At 40.5% G+C, this 17906-nt stretch overlaps 1 protein-coding gene across 1 annotated transcript in view; it reads left to right on the forward strand.

Moving 5' to 3' along the window:
- ARHGEF3 (Rho guanine nucleotide exchange factor 3) overlaps nucleotides 1-17906 on the forward strand; it is a 321547-nt gene that overhangs the window by 274790 nt on the left and 28851 nt on the right. The window contains exon 5 of the mRNA XM_023512637.1: nucleotides 5297-5404. Coding sequence (XP_023368405.1) covers nucleotides 5297-5404 — 108 coding nt within the window. The remainder of the gene's footprint in view (nucleotides 1-5296; nucleotides 5405-17906) is intronic.

A 17906-nucleotide genomic window follows, 5' to 3' on the forward strand; every position in this document is an offset into this window, starting at 1 on the left:
GTTTCTTCTATTCTGGATGATGTCTCTTTAATAAAGGCCTCTCTCACTAGACCTTAACAGTTGAAGCAAAAATTGCAAATAGCACCTGTCTGCTCTAGTTCAGCATGTCCTGGTGCATTTATAAAACAATTGTATGTCTATTAAAAAAGAAAAAGTATTTTATTTTGACATGTACCATAAGCAGGATTGCATACTGAGTCCCCTGTGCCTGGCATCCAGCTTTGACAGCCACCAAACTGTGATCAATCCTGTTTCTTCTATTCCCATTCCCAAACTTACGTTATTTTGAAGTGGATCTCAAGCATTATATCATTTTTTTATGTCCTTTATTCACATATATTAATTATCAGGGAAAGTTGGTGTTGTATTTGGACTGATTTTTTCAAAAAGTTAAGAGCTGGCAGTGCCTGTGGCTCAAAGGAGTAAGATGCCGGCTCCATATGCCAGAGGTGGCAGGTTCAAACCCAGCCCTGGCCCCCTCCCAAAAAAAGTGCAAAAAGAAAAAAAAAGTTAAGAGCTTAAAATGCAATAGGATAGGGCTTACTCACATAAAAAATGAGTCCCTGCTCATCAGAGGAGGATCCTGCATGCCCAACATCTACAGTCTGCTGGAGCCTGACAGTGACAGGTGTGCCCAGGGGAAGGTGCAGTGCCTAGGAGTCTTGTCTTTGGGTATGTCCACTGACCAGGGACATGAGTGGTCAGCAAACAAAGGCCATAGGCCAACCACAGCACACTTCCAGTGGGCCTCAAGCTAAGAGTAACTTCTATATTTTTTAATGGCTGAAAAAATCAAAGAGAATAATATTTTATGATGTGAAAATTATATGAAATTCAAATTTTAGTGTCCACAAAGAAAGGTATAATGGAACACAGCCACACACATTTATTTTCAAACTGTTTATGGCTGACAACAGAGATGAATGGTTATGACAGAAACTGGATAGCCCACAAACCCTAAAATATGTACTGTCTGCCCTCTTAGAGAAAAAGTTAGCCAAGTCCTGGTACAGGGCATGGGCTCTGGAGTCAGCCTGCCTGGATTTGCATCCTGACCAGCTTTTTTTAGTTGAATGACTTTAAGGAAGTTGTCCTATTCCATGCCTCAGTTCCCCTATCTTTAAAATGGGGATTGTTGTAGTAGTTAACTTGTAGGAATATTAGAAGAAATTAATTAACAAATATATGTAAAACACTGAAATGAGTTCCCGTAACTAGTATCAGTTCATTATTATTATTTAGGCTGGAGTTTCTCAGTCACTACAAGATTGTAACTTCCTGTTTAATATAAGGATGTTGAAAACCACCTAGAGGGTTACTGGGTAGATTAAACAGAATCCCTGGGAGTGCAGTTTTCAGCACACCACCTGGCACACAGGTGAAACCCCACAAAGGCTTCCCTGGAATTTCTAAACATTTGTAAGACTTTTATGAGATTCCATCAACTCATGGGCAAAAGCATCTGCTGGCACAGCCGATTCTCACCTATCTCCCCTGCTCCTGGCCAGATGTAGAATGACCCTGCAGTACAGTGGTCTGAGTCCCTATGCTAATAGCTGCATTTCCAGCCTCCCCTGCACCTCGTTTGTGACTCAGTGAAGGTAAAGTCTCAGGGTTGCTGCAGACAGGACATGGATGATCTTCCTACTTCTTCCCAACCCCACTCTAGTTATAAAAATGAACTGCAGGGAAGATGAGTAGGGAGGGTTCTACACACCATGTCTATTTCAACGGAAGCATTTTTGAAGGAATAAAAAATTATACTAGATTATATTGACATAAAAGGCATTTTCTTACATTGCATTAGGTTTGCTTTGGTTTTTACCTATTTGGGGAGAAGAATGAGGAGAGGATAAAAATTGTTTTATCCCCTAGAGCAGGAATATTAAAATCATTTAATAAAATAACTCATATTAAATATAAAATTGTATATAGAGCTTTATTCATCATTGTTTATAATTAAGCACGAGATACATTAAATTGATGAATCAATTCCTTTATGAAAAAATGTGACCTCTATGCCTATCTTTTTTTCTTCTCTCCTTTCCTTCCTTCTTCTTCTTCCTTCTTCTTTTCCTTCCTTCCTTCTCTTTCCCCTTCCTTGTCCTCTGAATAGATGAAGAAAAAACATTTGATCAAAGTCAATGCCAATTCATAATAAAAATTTCCAATTAACTTAGTACAGAAGAGAACGTTCTCTACTTGATAAAGGATACCTTTGCCATGCTTTCAGCAAATATTAATATAATAGTAAATGATAGTTGCTAATAGTTCTAATAGTTGCTTTAGAATCAGGAATTGAGCTGATGTACCTAGAATCTCAGCTTGTAATCACCCATATACAGGTAGTCTTAGCCAGTGCAATAAGACAAGAAAAACAAAAAACTTATAAGGCCTAAAAAAGATAACACAAAACTAATGTTATTCACAAAATGCTGCGTATACAGAACACTCAGCCCTGCCCCCCCCCTTTTTTCTTTCCATCTTTTTTTTTTTTGACATTTTTATTGAAAGGCCTTCCTGCCTTGTCTTCAAATCATGTGGTGGGGTTGGTATCTACCCTTGAAGCAGGACACCTTATTCCTGAGTTTTGCATTGACCTTGTCCTGCTGGGTCTGGTGGCTGGATTATTAGACTAGGAAGGCTCTCTGTAGGTTCTGTTCTCTCTGTAAAAACTTAGAAGCATCCTTGGTATTGCATTTACTATTTCTCAGTAGAGCTATTTAGCTATAATCTGGAAACATTTTCCCGGAGGGCTCCCGTTAGATAGCTGTAAAATTTAGCGGGGCACATAATAAGTAAATAGAAAAGAAAAGTCAGATTAGGCCAAGAATTTTTTCAATCTTCTACTGTCACAGAAGCCCTCAAGGAGCATACCATAATTCATACTTTACTCATGTGGGTCAGGCATAAAGCCTTCTCCACAGAGCGAATAACCTGTAAGTGTACTGGTTTTGAAATTACACCTGCTTGTGCTGCTGGATCATCCCACTAAATCACACGGCAGTGGCTTCTGGTTCAGTCATTTGTTACTTGAAAATGTCACATTGCCAGAGAGCTGCGTGATGTTTACTTCCGAATGGACAGTGCATTAGCAAAGAAGTTTTAATTACAATCTCATGTAGCAGTGCCACACTTCAGCCTGCGGAGGGGCTGACATTTGCACCGTACATACATTTTATAACTGTGCAGAAAATGCCTCTCTGGCTGGGTTGTGTAAAATAGGCAGCAGAGTCAGCAGAACCTTAAAAAAGATGACACAGCAAGTGGAACTGAGCTGGAACATCCCCCATCCTGCCAAGAGTGCAGTGCTCCCTGCCCCTTTTTAAAGCAAGAGAACCCAGTTAGTGTTTGCCCTCAACCTCCCCATTCTGAGGCAGAATCCATGACCCAGCAGACAGAGCCTTTAAAAAGAGACTTGGAGTCTCTGGGGTCTGAGGTGCATGCAGGATTATCTGAGACCAAGTCCTGCTCCCCAAGGATTCCCTGTCACTTCACTTGCTTTTTATGCCACCAACTTGACATTTCTAGTGCAAAGCAGAAGCCATTTAGAAAAATTTAGGGGATGCTTAAGAGGGTGTGAGTGTATGTGTATATGTGTGTGTGTATGTGTACTGCGTGTGTGTATGTGTATGGATTCAGTATGCTGGTGGTGCAGCTCTGACGTAAAACAAATTTTTTTTAAATCCTCCTACTGGCACAAATGCTCAGGAGCCAGGCACCTGACAGGGAGCATCCTGAAGGGCACTGTCACCTGAAGCAGAAGGGCTGTCGGACCTTTCTTTTCACCATTCAAATCATTGTAATGCGATGTCTCTCGTGTTGGGAGATTCATCTTTTGCATTTTGGAACTCAGCCTTCCCAGTGTTCTGATAGTTTTCTGCTGTCTGTTCAGCTTAGCACACTAAGAAGCCGGAGAGGTAGCCTGCAGCCTGGATTCATTCTCCGTCTTGGAAAAGCATTTGACTGCTTCAAGAAATCGTGAAGTCACTTCTGGCCACACTGTGGGATTATATTGAAAAAAAAATCTTTTTTTATTCTAAAAATTTTATATTTAAATGCCAGAAAGCTTGGAGACAGTTTCTTTGAAAAAAGGCTTTGATTTCTGAGGCTAATAAAGGCATAAAATGACATGAGAGCTTCGAGCCATGATTCAGGGAAAGGTTTTTCCAAGCACCTACTATGTTCAGAACAGGGATGCGGGGATGTCCTAGAGAATCTGAAGTTCTGGCTTAACCCTCGAAACTTTGAAAGCCATGGCTGAAAAGGAAAGATGAACACCTAGAGGCTCCCTCTGGAAATGATTGAGGTTTGCCACCACAATTTGCTGCTTTGGCTTTTTGCATCTAAATTTGGTGTCTTCATGTGCTGTCCGGAATCTACTACAGGTCAGATGGAGCTTAGGAAGACAAGGGTAACTGTTCTCTTTGTCTTTGTAAAATGTTTTGTCTGTCATCTCTCTCTTCTCCACAGTCTGTTGTTTTTATTTATGTAATTCTTGTCTGCAAAGTCCTTGGAGTAGGTAGGCTCCCTCTCACCCAGCAGCCTGGTTTGGAGTAACTTGCAGATTTGCAAATAATGTTTTATGTGAAAGTGATTTTCAAAACTTGTGGTTGTATATAATATAGAAACTATGCCCAGAGGAGTTTTCTCTCTGTACATTTTCTTTTGCCTTCTGGTTATTATTTATAAATATTAATATGTGCATTTGAAATACACTGTGGATACAAAGATAGTTCCTTAAGAGGCCCATAATAGAATTTCCTTTTTTAAAAGAAAGATTTTTAAATTAGTAAACTAAAAAAAAAAAAAAAAATCTTTGTGCTTTAGAAAAGCCATTACATAAACGAAGAGTGCTTTAGACAAGGTGGGGAAAGGTTTTTTAAAAAGATGGAACCAGAAGCAATAAAAGATGAGTGCCTGACAAGGTCATTGGGTGGGAAATTGAAGGCCACATTTCTCTATAGAAGGGGTGAGGAGAATGGTTCTGCTAAGTAGAAGCTTCTGAACTAAAAGCTGGACGATACTGGGGGGTGAGGGAAGAGGAGCAGATTCCTGCCCCTTTGCCGTCCTCCCAGAGGGTGCCTCTGTTGATATCCCCTGCCCTTTCCCTTGCCCTGGCTCCTAAGCCAGATCATCTCTATGCAGCTGAAGTGAGATGGGCCATTGTTTATATTCCGCAGATCAGTGTACAGCCAGCAGCTTGTGCAGTGGGACAGAGTTGTATGGCAGAGTTGTTATGTTGTCTTTGTAATTGACCTTGACGTTTTCCTTTTTTAAATTTTTAACCCTACAGGAGCCTAGTAATAAACGGGTCAAACCCCTTTCCAGAGTCACATCACTAGCAAACCTCATCCCACCTGTGAAGGCCACACCATTAAAGCGCTTCAGCCAAACCCTGCAGGTAAGCAAGGCGTGGGGGCCCGTGGTTGCAGAAAACTGTTGTGTGTCCTACCCAGAATTTCCCCTGGTTTCAGACTGACCCAAATCAATGCTTATTTCTATAGAAGAGTGCAAGTGAGGGGATGGGGAGGAGAAAGGCGTTTTCAAGTCTGAGAGTGCAGTCAGGAAGAGCCAGGCCTATTTCTGTTGGATCTTTTCTCATAGTTGTATTTCCGAGTTGTGTGCCCCATTCAGGCACACCGTCACAGGTTTCTTTCCTAAAATATCTATGGGCCTCCTGAGAAAACCAGCATGATATAAGCTGGAGAGCAGCAGAGCCTAGTGGCTTCAATTGGGGTCGGCACACTGCAGCAGGTGGCGGAAAATCCAGCCCACCACCTGTTTTTCTATGGCCCACAAGCTAAGCATGGTTTTTACTTGTTAAAATGCTTGGGGAAGAAAAATCAAAAGAGGGTGATATAATTCATGATATGTGGAAACTATATAAAATTCAAATGTCAGTGTCCATAAATAAAGTTTTATTGGAACACAGCCATGCCCATCTGCTGATGTATTGTCTCTGGCTGCTTTTGAACTATAATGGCAGAATTGAGTAGTTGTGACAGAGACCATATTGCCCACAAAGCCAAAAATATTTTACTCTCTGGCCCTTTATATAAAATTATTTGACCTCTGGCTTATAGCCAGGACCTAATGCCTTGGAGTGGAAGTGCCTTGGCTCTAACCTCAGCTCTGTCACTCAAAGACTTTGTCACCTTGAGCAGATGCCCTCACATCTCTAGGTCTTGGTTTTAGTCCTTATGGGTAAATTTGGCATGATGCCATCAGCTTCTTCATCGAATAATTGTAAATATTTATGAGACAGTGCATTTAAAGGACCTAGTATAGTGTCTTGGCCTTAACAATCAATAATTTTAACTAAGTAGTTAACATTAACTACTATAATAATATTTTTAGTTAACACATGGTTGTAGTTCTTGTTCTTAAGACCCTGATGAAGTTTCTTTTAAAGTGAACAACATTGAGATGTATCCAAGGCTTTGGGCCCAATTCGGTAATCATAAAAGTATGCCTTTATACTGAAGCCCACAAAAGTCATGCCATGGAAAGGCTCACCTGGTTTGGCTGAGCAGTAGTCTTGAGTCTGCCATTTCTTATTTGTCCAGAATACTTCTTGGCAATATTTCTATCTGCTTTCTGAGTCTTTAAGAAAATTATGGACCAGAACAAAGGCATGCCCCATGCTGTGAAAATCCATGATTTGAGAACTATTCAAGGTTCTCCCTCACCACTCTCTGTCCTTGCTTCCCCACCCTTTGGCCAGGGTGCCTTGACTCTGCATAGTCCAAGCTGTTCCTGCCACTCTCTTGCAGACACCATCCCTCTCCAATATTTATCCCCTGTTAACTCTGCCACCAATTTCTCCTGCATGAATACCTCATCACCTAATTAGCTATAGGTTTGGCTCTGATGTTGTCAGTGCTTGAGCCTCTGGACCTCTGGTTATCCCCGATCCCTTTTATGGGAAAAGTGGAGGAGAAAGAAAATAAGGTTTCTGGGTCAACCAGATGAAGGGCTTTGAAGCTAGAAAAGAAGAATGTGTTTACCTTCTCTCCCTTGTGACCAGTCCTTCAGCCCTCTAGACAAGTTCATTGTAGGCTTACCCTGGAAGATTCATCACTGCCCTGGTCCTGCACATCTGGTCTTTCACTGAGTTCTGCTTTATGAAAATTCATTAGCCTGTCTACTACATTTCCCCCTTTCCTCTCTCTCCCAGTGACTGTGGCTCAAGTTCACTCTGTAGTTGTTTCCTTTCTTGATTATGGACCCTCTTTGGTGCCAGCCGTCTCTTGCCATTGTTTCTCCCAGAACAGTTCACCGTTGGCCCAAGAAGGCCTTCACTTGTTCTATAAGCATTAAATGAGCCTGCTTCACGCACCAGTCTCTTCTTCCCTCCTCATGTTGCCATGTTCTAGTTAGTTGCCTTCTGGTAGATTCGTGGCAGTGCTGGGCCTGCCTACACATGTCCCTGTCTCTCCCAATTGTTCTTCCAACACCTGGCTCCTTTGCTCTCTTGTCATTGCCTGGCCTAGCCTGTAGGTTTTTGTGTTTGTGTTCCTGCCTAGTCTGTGCCTTCCTCTATAGCCCAGCCCTGACTGCATATTGCTTTAAGATCCTCCATTATCATTCCTTCAAAATCTTGTGGCTTACCAACCAAACTTTATTTATCTGTTTTCTCTTATTTCTGGGGATCTTACACAGGGAACACTGCAGGAAATATTTGATTACCTTGGAAATTTGCATTGTACTAGAGAAGTAGGACAGAAAGAAATCAAGCCACAATCTAACAAACTGAGGCCAAACAAGGATGAGAAAGCCAGACCCAAGGGAAGGTCTGACATGTGGAAATTAGTTTCTAAAACCTCAAAGATTTTCTTTTTTTGCAAAATAACTTATTTTTTTTCAAATTTCATGATAAATAGCTAACTCTAGACTCTATGTATTGAACAGAAACAACCCAGCAGAAACAGAATAGTTATTCATATTAGTAATGGACATAGACATGGAGAGAACTTGAACCTGCTTATGTTTGTGTGTGTCCTTGGGGAGGGGTCGTCAGTGAATGGAAATACGCTCCTGAGGTTGTACGCAGAGTTACCAACCACGCTGTTGGAATGATCTGCGAAGCATGGAGAATGCCATTGTTCCCCCTAAATGTCATCCTATAATTCCCTTTGGTAGAAGCCATACAACTTCTTCAGCCTTATTTCCAGCCTCAGGACTCAGTCAGAGCCTCATGAATTTATTGTTTCCCTCCCCAGCTAGACTGGGAGAGGGTGCTAATGTACCCTGGGACCAGTAAGGCTAAGAACGAGAAGTAGGCACCAAAGGGGTGCTCAGTGGCTTACTTCACATCCTCACCCATTTTATCAAGGTCTTAATGCTCATTCTAATAGGGGAGGAACAGAGAACAAAGAGTATATGAGCTGCCCCAAACCTCTCGACAGCAGTTTATTCCTGACCCATATGTGTGTATTATTTATGCCTTTTGTGTTCCAAAAATGTCTTGAGGCTGCAAAGGAGCATCTTGGTACTCTATCATAGTATCCCTTTTCCCTGACTCCTGGCACCTTGGAGACACGTGCATCTCCTTGAATATCCAGTTATGTCTCTCAGGTTGCGTTTCTTGAATTATAGAAGAAGAGATGACTCAGGCCCAAACACAATGCTTTAATCAATGTGGAACACTTAGCAGTCCTTCCTCTGTCTCCGTGGGAGACCGCAGGTTAGCCCAGGAGGATATCGAAAGAGCTCTGGGCTGGTGGCCTCTCCCAGAACGTTAGAAGCACACATGAGTGGTCCTTGTGGCAACAGTTCAGCAAGACACTACAGGAGCTGTTCTGTCTTGCCTCCCCATGCCCACACTGCTGGGGGCTTGGGCCTCAGCACAAAGGCGGCATTTGTGGATGTGGGGAGGGACAGCCTGACTGCATGGCGCTCTGTCTGCTTCTTACCAGGAAGGTTTGCACTGCCTGTAGACTTGAGCACAGATGTCTGGATCCCTGTGGGCCTATAAATCCCTTCCCAGCTCTGAAAGGGGCCGCCGTGTGCTCCTCTGTGGAGTCAGGAAGGGGAGCTTGACTTTGGCCAGTTTTGCCTGCCTGTCCCCGTTCACAGCTGTGCGTGGCTGGTGGCGTCATTTGAGCCAAGGCCAGCACATGCTATGGAATGTTGTGTTCATTATCCTGGATGGAGCCCTTCATTCTCTTTGGACATGAACTCTTTCTTTTCCAGTATAAAAGTATATATTCAATATGGAAAAATACAGAAAAGGAGAAAGAGAAAAGAACACGTGCGGCCTTCTACTCCAAAACAACCTGTTAATGTTTTAATAATTTCCTCCTAATATTATTCTAAGCATAAGTACATAACTTACATACCGTGGGCCTACTTTGGGGTACTCATAGTCTATCCGGCCGTACCTCTGTGTAATCTATTCATTTTAGTTTAAAGCCTCCCACAGTGACTATAGGTGGTCAATTTCTCTTACATCTTCATTGTTCTTGGCCTCGCACATTTCCAAACCATGCAGTTAGGTACATAAATGTTCATATTTGTCACCATTACGGCCCCTTTGAGGCATTGTACCGTGGACTAAAGTTAAATATCCCTGGTTCAATTATTTTAGTGCTTTTTCCTGTTTCTTTCTTTCTTTCTTTTTTGTCATTTTCTTAGTGTGTTTTGTTCCCTCTATTTTCATCCTCCCTTTTGACATTTCACTGGATGAGTTTTTAATCTAAGTTATTAACTTAGATTTTATTTTTTCTAAGTGTTCTAAGTTATAACTGTATTATATCAGAGTAATTCTTGAAAAATATGACTTTTATGGATTGAATATATATTCCAATGCTTTGATATGATTTATTTTACATAACCAGTCTCCCATTAAAGAATGTTCAGGCTGTAAATATTTTTATATTATTAATAACTCTGTATTGACTGTCCTTTGAAGGCATTTGCCTTATTTTTTTACTTCATTTTTTTTTTTTTTGAAACAGAGTCTCACTGTATCATGCTCGGTAGAGTGCCATGGCGTCACATAGCTCACAGCAACCTCCAACTCCTGGGCTTAGGCAATTCTCTTGCCTCAGCCTCCCGAGTAGCTGGAACTACAGGTGCCCGCCACAATGCCTGGCTATTTTTTGTTGTTGTTGTTGCAGTTTGGCCAGTGCTGGGTTTGAACCTGCCACCCTCGGTATATGGGGCTGGCACCCTACCCACTGAGCCACAGGCACTGACCATGCTTTATTTTTTTTTAATGTATCTTTTATTGTGCTTTCTTTTCTGATTATATAACATCATAAAAAAATTGAAAAGTACAGTGAATCACAGAAAAAGGAATAAAAGTCTATTAACTAGAATAAAACTTCCATTAACATTTTAGAATATACTCAGGCAATCTTTCCCTTTACTGTATATCTGTATGCATATTTTTAAAACAAAATTACAATTATATGTATAAGCTACTTTTAACTTATTTTAGTCTTAATAGTATAAAATAACCTTACAGTTATAAGAATATTTTCATGTCATTAAGTATTTTTCACAGACCCAAATTCTTAATTGGTTCACATAGCATTTCATCAAAAGCATATACACATGCCGGTTTATTTAATCACTGTCCTATTGTTGAACATTTAAGTTGTTTCTATTTTTTCAGATTTGTAGATAACAATACTTTCAACATTTTGATCATAAATCTTGTATTTCTTTCTTTCCTTTGATTGTATTCCTAGAGAAGTGGAATTCTGGTCAAAGGGTATAAATAATAACAGTGTCTGATGTAGCGAGACTTCTATTCTTAATATGTGTCTGTTTTAGACAGAATTGATTCTCTGTTCTCACACCCTAAATCTAGACTCATAGTCATATTTGTCCGTCTCTTCTGTGAGTTTTTTTCTTTGCAGTGACTTATTTATTTATTTTTACTAGAGTTTTCTTTTGGGGGGGGTTGTTTGTTTGCTGTGACATCTTTAAAGACACCTCTGCCCTGGAGCCCTTGGCCTTTCAATGCAGACCAAGGTTGTTTATCACTTATTTCTGTATCCACAGTGCCTAAGGCAATGGATTACTTAGGATGTGCTCAAAAATTGGTGGCTGTTATTATTATCACTGTTATGGCTGAAAAGGTGGCCATTGCTGCTTCTAAGTTCTCTGCAGAGCCTGGCGGTGGGTGTTTGCCTCCCCTGGTGACAGGGCCTTGCCCTCCTCCTTCAACTGGGCTGCTTCATAATAGAATTATATGTCCTCCCTACTTGTATCCCTCAGGAGGAGGGTTGTGGCTACAGAAGGTTTCTGGTAACCACAGCCTCTCATTGCTCCATTTCCTGGCCCTTAGACTAGAAGATTGTTTCATTTAACCCAGATGCAGCATGAATATATAATAAATTAGAGTTCTCTAGGGATCTACTGTGTATGTATTCTGCCTAGACTTGATGGGAAGATAGTCAATGTGCAAAGGTAGTTATCTGAAGAACTATAAAAGTTGCCTAAGGTATATTAGCAAGTGGGGAAAAAAGGGGTAGGAAGGGAGTTCAATACCATTATATCCCAATTAATAATACATAGCCATAATAGCATATGTATAGGAAAAAACAGGGAACATCAAATTCTTGATAGTGGTTATCTCATGGGAATACAATTATAAGATATTTATGCATTTCTTTAGTTTTCTGTTTTGTGTCCTTTTCCCCCTATTACAAGAGAATTACAAATGAATAGAGAATAAATATATGGGCTGGAACTCTTTTTTTTACTATATATTTCTATTATACTTAAGTTTTTAGAATAATTATATGGGCTGGAACTCTTTTTTTCACTATACATTTCTATTATACTTAAGTTTTTAGAATAATTATATTTACTTTGCAATCGGATAAAAATGAGTAAGATTTGAAAATTTTGTATAATAAAATATTTGATAGAGAGAGCTTGGTACTGGCTTCGCAGGTCAAGGAAGGCTGCCTGCAAGGGTGGAGGGATTTGAGTTGGGCCTGGAATGGCTCACAGATAAGAATGAGGGGGAGAAAGAGCATTTCACTTTTGAGAAAGGAGTATGAGAAGACTGACACCATCTAAGTATGAGGAGTAAGTGGGAAGATTACCTAAGCATATGTGCTGATTTCCATGTCTGGCAAAAATAATTTTCTTCTCCAAGGACCTCAAACTTAGTCCCCTGGTCCAGCTTCCTATAACTATCCCTAGTTATCTGGCAGATACAGAGACAAACCTGGGATATGTGTGTGGATGCATGTAAGTGTTAGGGGAAGTGACCAGAAACTAGACTACCTTGTGATCTAGAAGTTAAGGAAGTAGCTGAGAAGTAACCTGTATTCCACATCAAGGGAAACTCCTGATTCTCTGCTGTTCTTTGCTATTCCTGGAGTAATAGTAAGCCATCGTAAATAGTTGACTCTTGTATTTAAAGCTTGTCATTTTTTTATTTAGTAATAGCTCCATTATTTGAGTATCTGCAATGATCCAGGTTCCCTACAAAGGACTTTATGTTCATGACCTCTTATCATCTCCTCCAAAACTCTGCGAGACAGGATTCGTCACTACTTACAAGGGAGACTGCTGGAGGTTTGGAACTGTGCTCAAGGTCACACAGCCAGAAGTGCTGAAACTGTGTTCAGAAGTGCATTGCTCCTGCAGTAGGCTTCTTATAAAAAGTCAAAGATTGGTCATAATAAAGCCTGCAGTTTGCCAGGATCTAAGAATAATCGCCAGACTTTTGAGCTGAGGCATCCCACCTCACTGCTGTTCCCTACTCTTTGTTTGCCTTCTGTGGCAGGGAGAGTCATCATTTCCGTTTCAGTTAGTGGAATATTTTGTCATTACCATTATCGTGCACAAGCCTTTTTTATGGTGCCCCAAACCTCTATAAGGCTTCCTAATTTTTAGCTTATACTATGCAAACTGTATAACATTTTCTTCACACTTAAGCCAAATATTGTCTTTAGCTTTTCATTCATTCTACTCAGAATATCTCCCAGTTACAGAAAGGTTTCTCCTTGCAGTGGGTCCTGGGGGCTTAGCATTTCTTGATTAATTAAATGACTTTTTACCGTGATTTAAATGTGCATTAATCCAACCAGATTCTAAGTTTGTGATTTTATGTTTATAGTGCCACTTCTAACTCAGTGTTGTCTTTTACTTTTGTCATTTGTTAACTGATTTTGTTTTTTCTTAGTTAAGATCTCTTCATTATAGAAAGTCTGGAAAATAAATGTAAAGAATTATAAAGTTGGAAATAAAAATCGTCCACAGGCCTATCACCCAGGGGTGTAACCCTTGTTAACATTTGGTGCTATTTTAAATTGGGATCTTTCTTCTCTCATTTAACTGAATGTGAGAAGTTTTTCCCTTACCATTGAGCTCTTCTCAAAAGGAATGTTTTTTAACGACTGTCTAAGACTCCATTTTATCAATACAGTGTAATTTATTTAAGTAATCCCTATTTGGGGCATTTTAGGCTGTTCCAGATCTTTGACTTTTGCAAACAACACTGTCCTACTGAGGATTTTTCTCCTCTGTAAGTTATCCTAATGGAGGTACCTCAAGGTGCTATTTGGTCCAGTAGTTCAGAGATGCATCCACTGTTTACAAGCAATATAAACAAGACTAACACCAGGGTGCAGTCACCGTCTCGTACATCAATGATTGTAATAACCATTCCTGCTGTCTGAGTACCAGGCACTTGGCTAAACCTTTGACATACTTTCTCTTACCAATCAATCCTCGCTACAACTTTGTGAAGTAATTCTTATTATTTCCCTTTTACAGACTAAGGAAACTGAGACCCAGAGAGATGAATTTTTCTAGAATCCCTCAGCCCTTGAGTTGACTTGCAGCCACATCTATTTTACTCCAAAGCCTGTGTTCTTAATCCAAATCCCTGTCTTGGAGTCAAATGACTAGACTCAATTCCTACTCCAACCACTTAGCTTGTGCCAGTCACTTAATCCTCTGGTACTCAAGTTTCTGATGTGTTAAAGGGAAAAATTCAAGAACTCATCCATTGCCTCTCCTGGGATTAGCATGAGGGTCAAATGTGAGGAAGCCTACACAGCTGGAAAGTGTTACTTCTCACTTTAGGTTAATTGCTCTAATCGAGCTTTATAGGAGACTCCTGCAGAAAGCTATTTGAGAACATTTTCCAATTCCAGCCATTATCACTGTACATTTTTGGTCTAATCCACTGCAGTGGCAACATGGGAAGCTATTTTCCTGTTAGAGTCCCACCCTAACCTCTAATCCGTTTGATAATAAACAATCTGCTGTAAATCAGCATTATAGTTATGATGGTGAGTGGAGAGAATTTCCCTGGATTGAACTCTCTTTATCGGAGCATGTTATCTGTGGCTGTGGAGACCTGTTTTTGGAAACAGCAAGTGTGCACCCTGCTGAACAGGCAGCATTAACAGATCAGGTCTGTCCTACTATGTCTATCTACTGGGTTGACATTTCCTCTGACATGTTGTGGAGGGAGGGGGGCCTTCCCTGCTAATGAGGTGGTCCCTTTGCACCTGCAACATCTTTTCTCCATACCCAGCTGAGGCATAGACATGAGCACCCATTTCCTAAACCTGCATTGTCTGTGTCTGTTATGGCCACTGTTGTTTTATCTGCTAACAATTGGGAACTTTCAGTTTTTTACCCATTTGCTAGGCCAAGTTCCCTCATGGAAATTCCCGCTTATCCTGGAACATTGTTTTATTTCATTCTCAGAACACATGCTATCTGTGCACATGTTTCTGTTCTAACATGGCCCCTCCCAAGGCCAGGTCTCTCAGTTTGAGGTGAGCCTCTCCTAGTTCATGGACCAGTGTTTTTCACTCCAGGGACATTTGGCAGTGTCTAGAGATGTTTTGATTGTCAGCTGGCAAAAGCACAAGGCTGCCTCCCACAATAAAGAATTTTCTAGTACAAAATGTTAGTGGTGGACAGGTTGAGGAGCCCTGCCATAGACTGAGAAGTAGCCTGAAAGTCACCCATTTGGGCACATGCACCCCACCAAACTATGTTTCCTATCCTAGGGCAAGTAGGGTAGGATAGTGGTTAAAAATTGGGGGAGAGTATGGCCTGAAATAAACCAGACTTGGATTGCCATTCTCAGTTCACCAGTGATTGATCACCTGGGTTTCAATTCTGGAGCACCATATGACCTTCAGCAAACTATCACCTTCTTTTAGTCTCAAGTTTCCTCATCTGTATAATAAGAATAGAATTCTTACCTCTCTGGAATAGTAGGGTTCCAAAGCTCTCCACACAGTGCCCAGAACACAGCAAGCATAACATTTATTCATTAAGGAAAAGATATTGAGGTCCTACTATGTTCCGGTTGCTAATGAATCTATCAGTGACCAAAGCAGATAGATATCCCTGCCTTCAAGGAGCTGAGCTTACCTTCTACTAGGAGGAAATAGACATGAAGAAACAATCCAATAAATGAGACCATATGGCATATGGTGAAAATAGAGAAAAAGAAAGCTGGGAGGGAGTGGACAAGGGCAGGGACGTGGCTGCTGTCCTCAAGAGGCTTCCTCTTCCTCGGATTTTCTTTTCTTCTGGCAGTAGCCACCTGTTCCTCCCTCAATTCCAGTTCTCTCACATAGTCGTGCCCAGTGGTGCTGATGACTGGTAGGGGTGTAGCTCACAGTGTGTGGTCAGCACTGGTGTGACCCAGGCGCTGTCCCCAGCCCAGCCCAGCAACTGCTGCTTTTCCCTGGGGACAGCCAGCTGCAGACATGTTTGATATTCTTTATTCTTCCTTTGGGAGTCTTCCTTTCAACGTCTTCCCTGCTTGTGAGTACAGAAAGGAAAGACAAAATGCTTGTTTTAATCCAGCCTCACTAAAGGTATAAGTCTGACATTTGATTGGGAAAAGATCAGTCATTATTCTTAAAACTGAGGCAAATGGCTTCTCTTTCCTTAACTAGATTTAAATTTTTAGAAGGTGGGAGCTGGTCTCATCTCATAGAAAACTCCCCACAATGCATAACTTGCATGTAAATAGCAGGTGCCAACCCCATATAGTAGAAAGAGCTCAGGCTTTAGAACCAAACATCTGATTTTCGTTGCTGTGGGGGCAAGAAAACAGCCTTAGCCCTCCCTCAGCCTCAGTTTTTTCATCACCAAAAGGGGAATAAACTCCCATCTTGCAGGGTGGTTGTGAGGATCAGAGAGAATACATCAGAAGTGCTGAAGTGTACAGGACACAAAAAACCCTCTGTGGTTTCTCCCGTAGTATCCCAAGCCCAGCAATCACCTAGAAAACACAAAACAAGGAATTCTTCACTCACCTGGTAAAGATTACCATTCCAATTTTTTCCCATGCTGAAGCAGAAGAAAATCTTCAACCTTCTGGAAATTGTTCAATAAATACATAAAGATACATTCAATCTTTCTTGTATTCAAAACATGGACCTAAAATTAAGGTGCAGATGAATAATAATACCTTACAGGTGAGAGTGTAAATAAAGTGCACTGTCATACACCTATCTGAGGAATACAGGTATAAAGTTGAACAGCATGTTTGCAGTTCAACTTGGCAGTACATACCAGATATTAAAATATTAATACTTCTTAGACCAAGGAATTCTATGTAAGGAATCTTACAGAAAGATCAGCCTTACAGAAAGAGCAGCACAAAGTCATAGAGCATGTTCACTGAGACACTTTTGTAATAGCAGCTAAGCATTGGATATTATTCTAATGTCCATCAGCTGCATATTAACTAAATCAATGTGGTTCATCCAGACCATGGGATACTAACTCTGAAACCATTAAAAAGGGTGACCTTTGGGGTGATAGGAATATTTTAAAACTAGATAGAGTAGTAGTTACACAACCTTATGAATTTACTAAATGCCACTGAATTGTTACTGTAAAAATGGTTAATTTTACATTATGTGAATTTCACATCAATTATCATTTTAAAGATTGAGTCACAGAGGCCCAGCCCAGTGTCTCATGCCTGTAATTCTAGTATTCTGGGAGAAAAAGGGGGGAGGATTGCATGATCTCAGGAGTTCGAGACCAGTCTGAGGAAGAGCAAGACCCCACCTCTACTAAAAATAGAAAAATAGCCAATAGCGGCAGGCATTTGTAGTCCCAATGGGAAGCTGAGGCAGGAAGATCACTTGAGTCCAGGAGTTTGAGATTGCTGTAAGCTATGATGCCACAGCACTCTACCAAGGGTGACAAAGTGAAACTGTCTCAAAAAAAAAAAAAAAGTGTTATATGTGGTCATTATGTAAGTTTTGAGATACACAAAAATCAAGAACTGTGAAATCCACACAGACAGAAACTAACGAAGCCCTCCCAGTAACATTGAAGCCCAGCAAGTTGAAACTTGCATGAGTAAATCAGAAAGGACACTATTGACTGTGTTTCTTGGAAGTGAAATAATCCATCTCAAAGCTTTCATCATGACCAATGTACACTAACACAAAAAGATATTGTTGAAAAGTGACTATAATCAAGAATAAGTTATCACATGATTTAAAATAAAAATAAAAGAGTGGAATTGGAATGTTTCTAACAAAAAAAAAAATGTTAAATGCCTGGGGTGATAGATACCCCAATTACCCCTGACTTGTTTAATTCACATTATCTGCCTGTATCAAAACATCACATGTCCCTTATAAAGATACTATTATGTACCCATAATAATTAAAAATTAAATTTTTTGAATAAAAAAAATAAATAAAAGATATTGTTGACTAGAACGAGAAAACATTCTCTTTCCTGTAAATGTTATAAATGGATAGAATAAGTTTAGAAAGATTTAGAACAAACTTAACAGTATTTGCTACCAGGAGGTAGACGTGAGAAAATGATGGGAATTTATATTTAATTTTATACATTTGGCTCGGCGCCTATAGCTCAACCGGCTAAGGCGCCAGCCACGTACACCTAAGGTGGCGGGTTCGAATCCC

This window comes from Otolemur garnettii, unplaced genomic scaffold, assembly GCF_000181295.1.
Source record: "Otolemur garnettii isolate 467f Iridium unplaced genomic scaffold, OtoGar3 scaffold00002, whole genome shotgun sequence".
In the NCBI taxonomy this organism is placed as follows: Eukaryota; Metazoa; Chordata; class Mammalia; order Primates; family Galagidae; genus Otolemur; species Otolemur garnettii.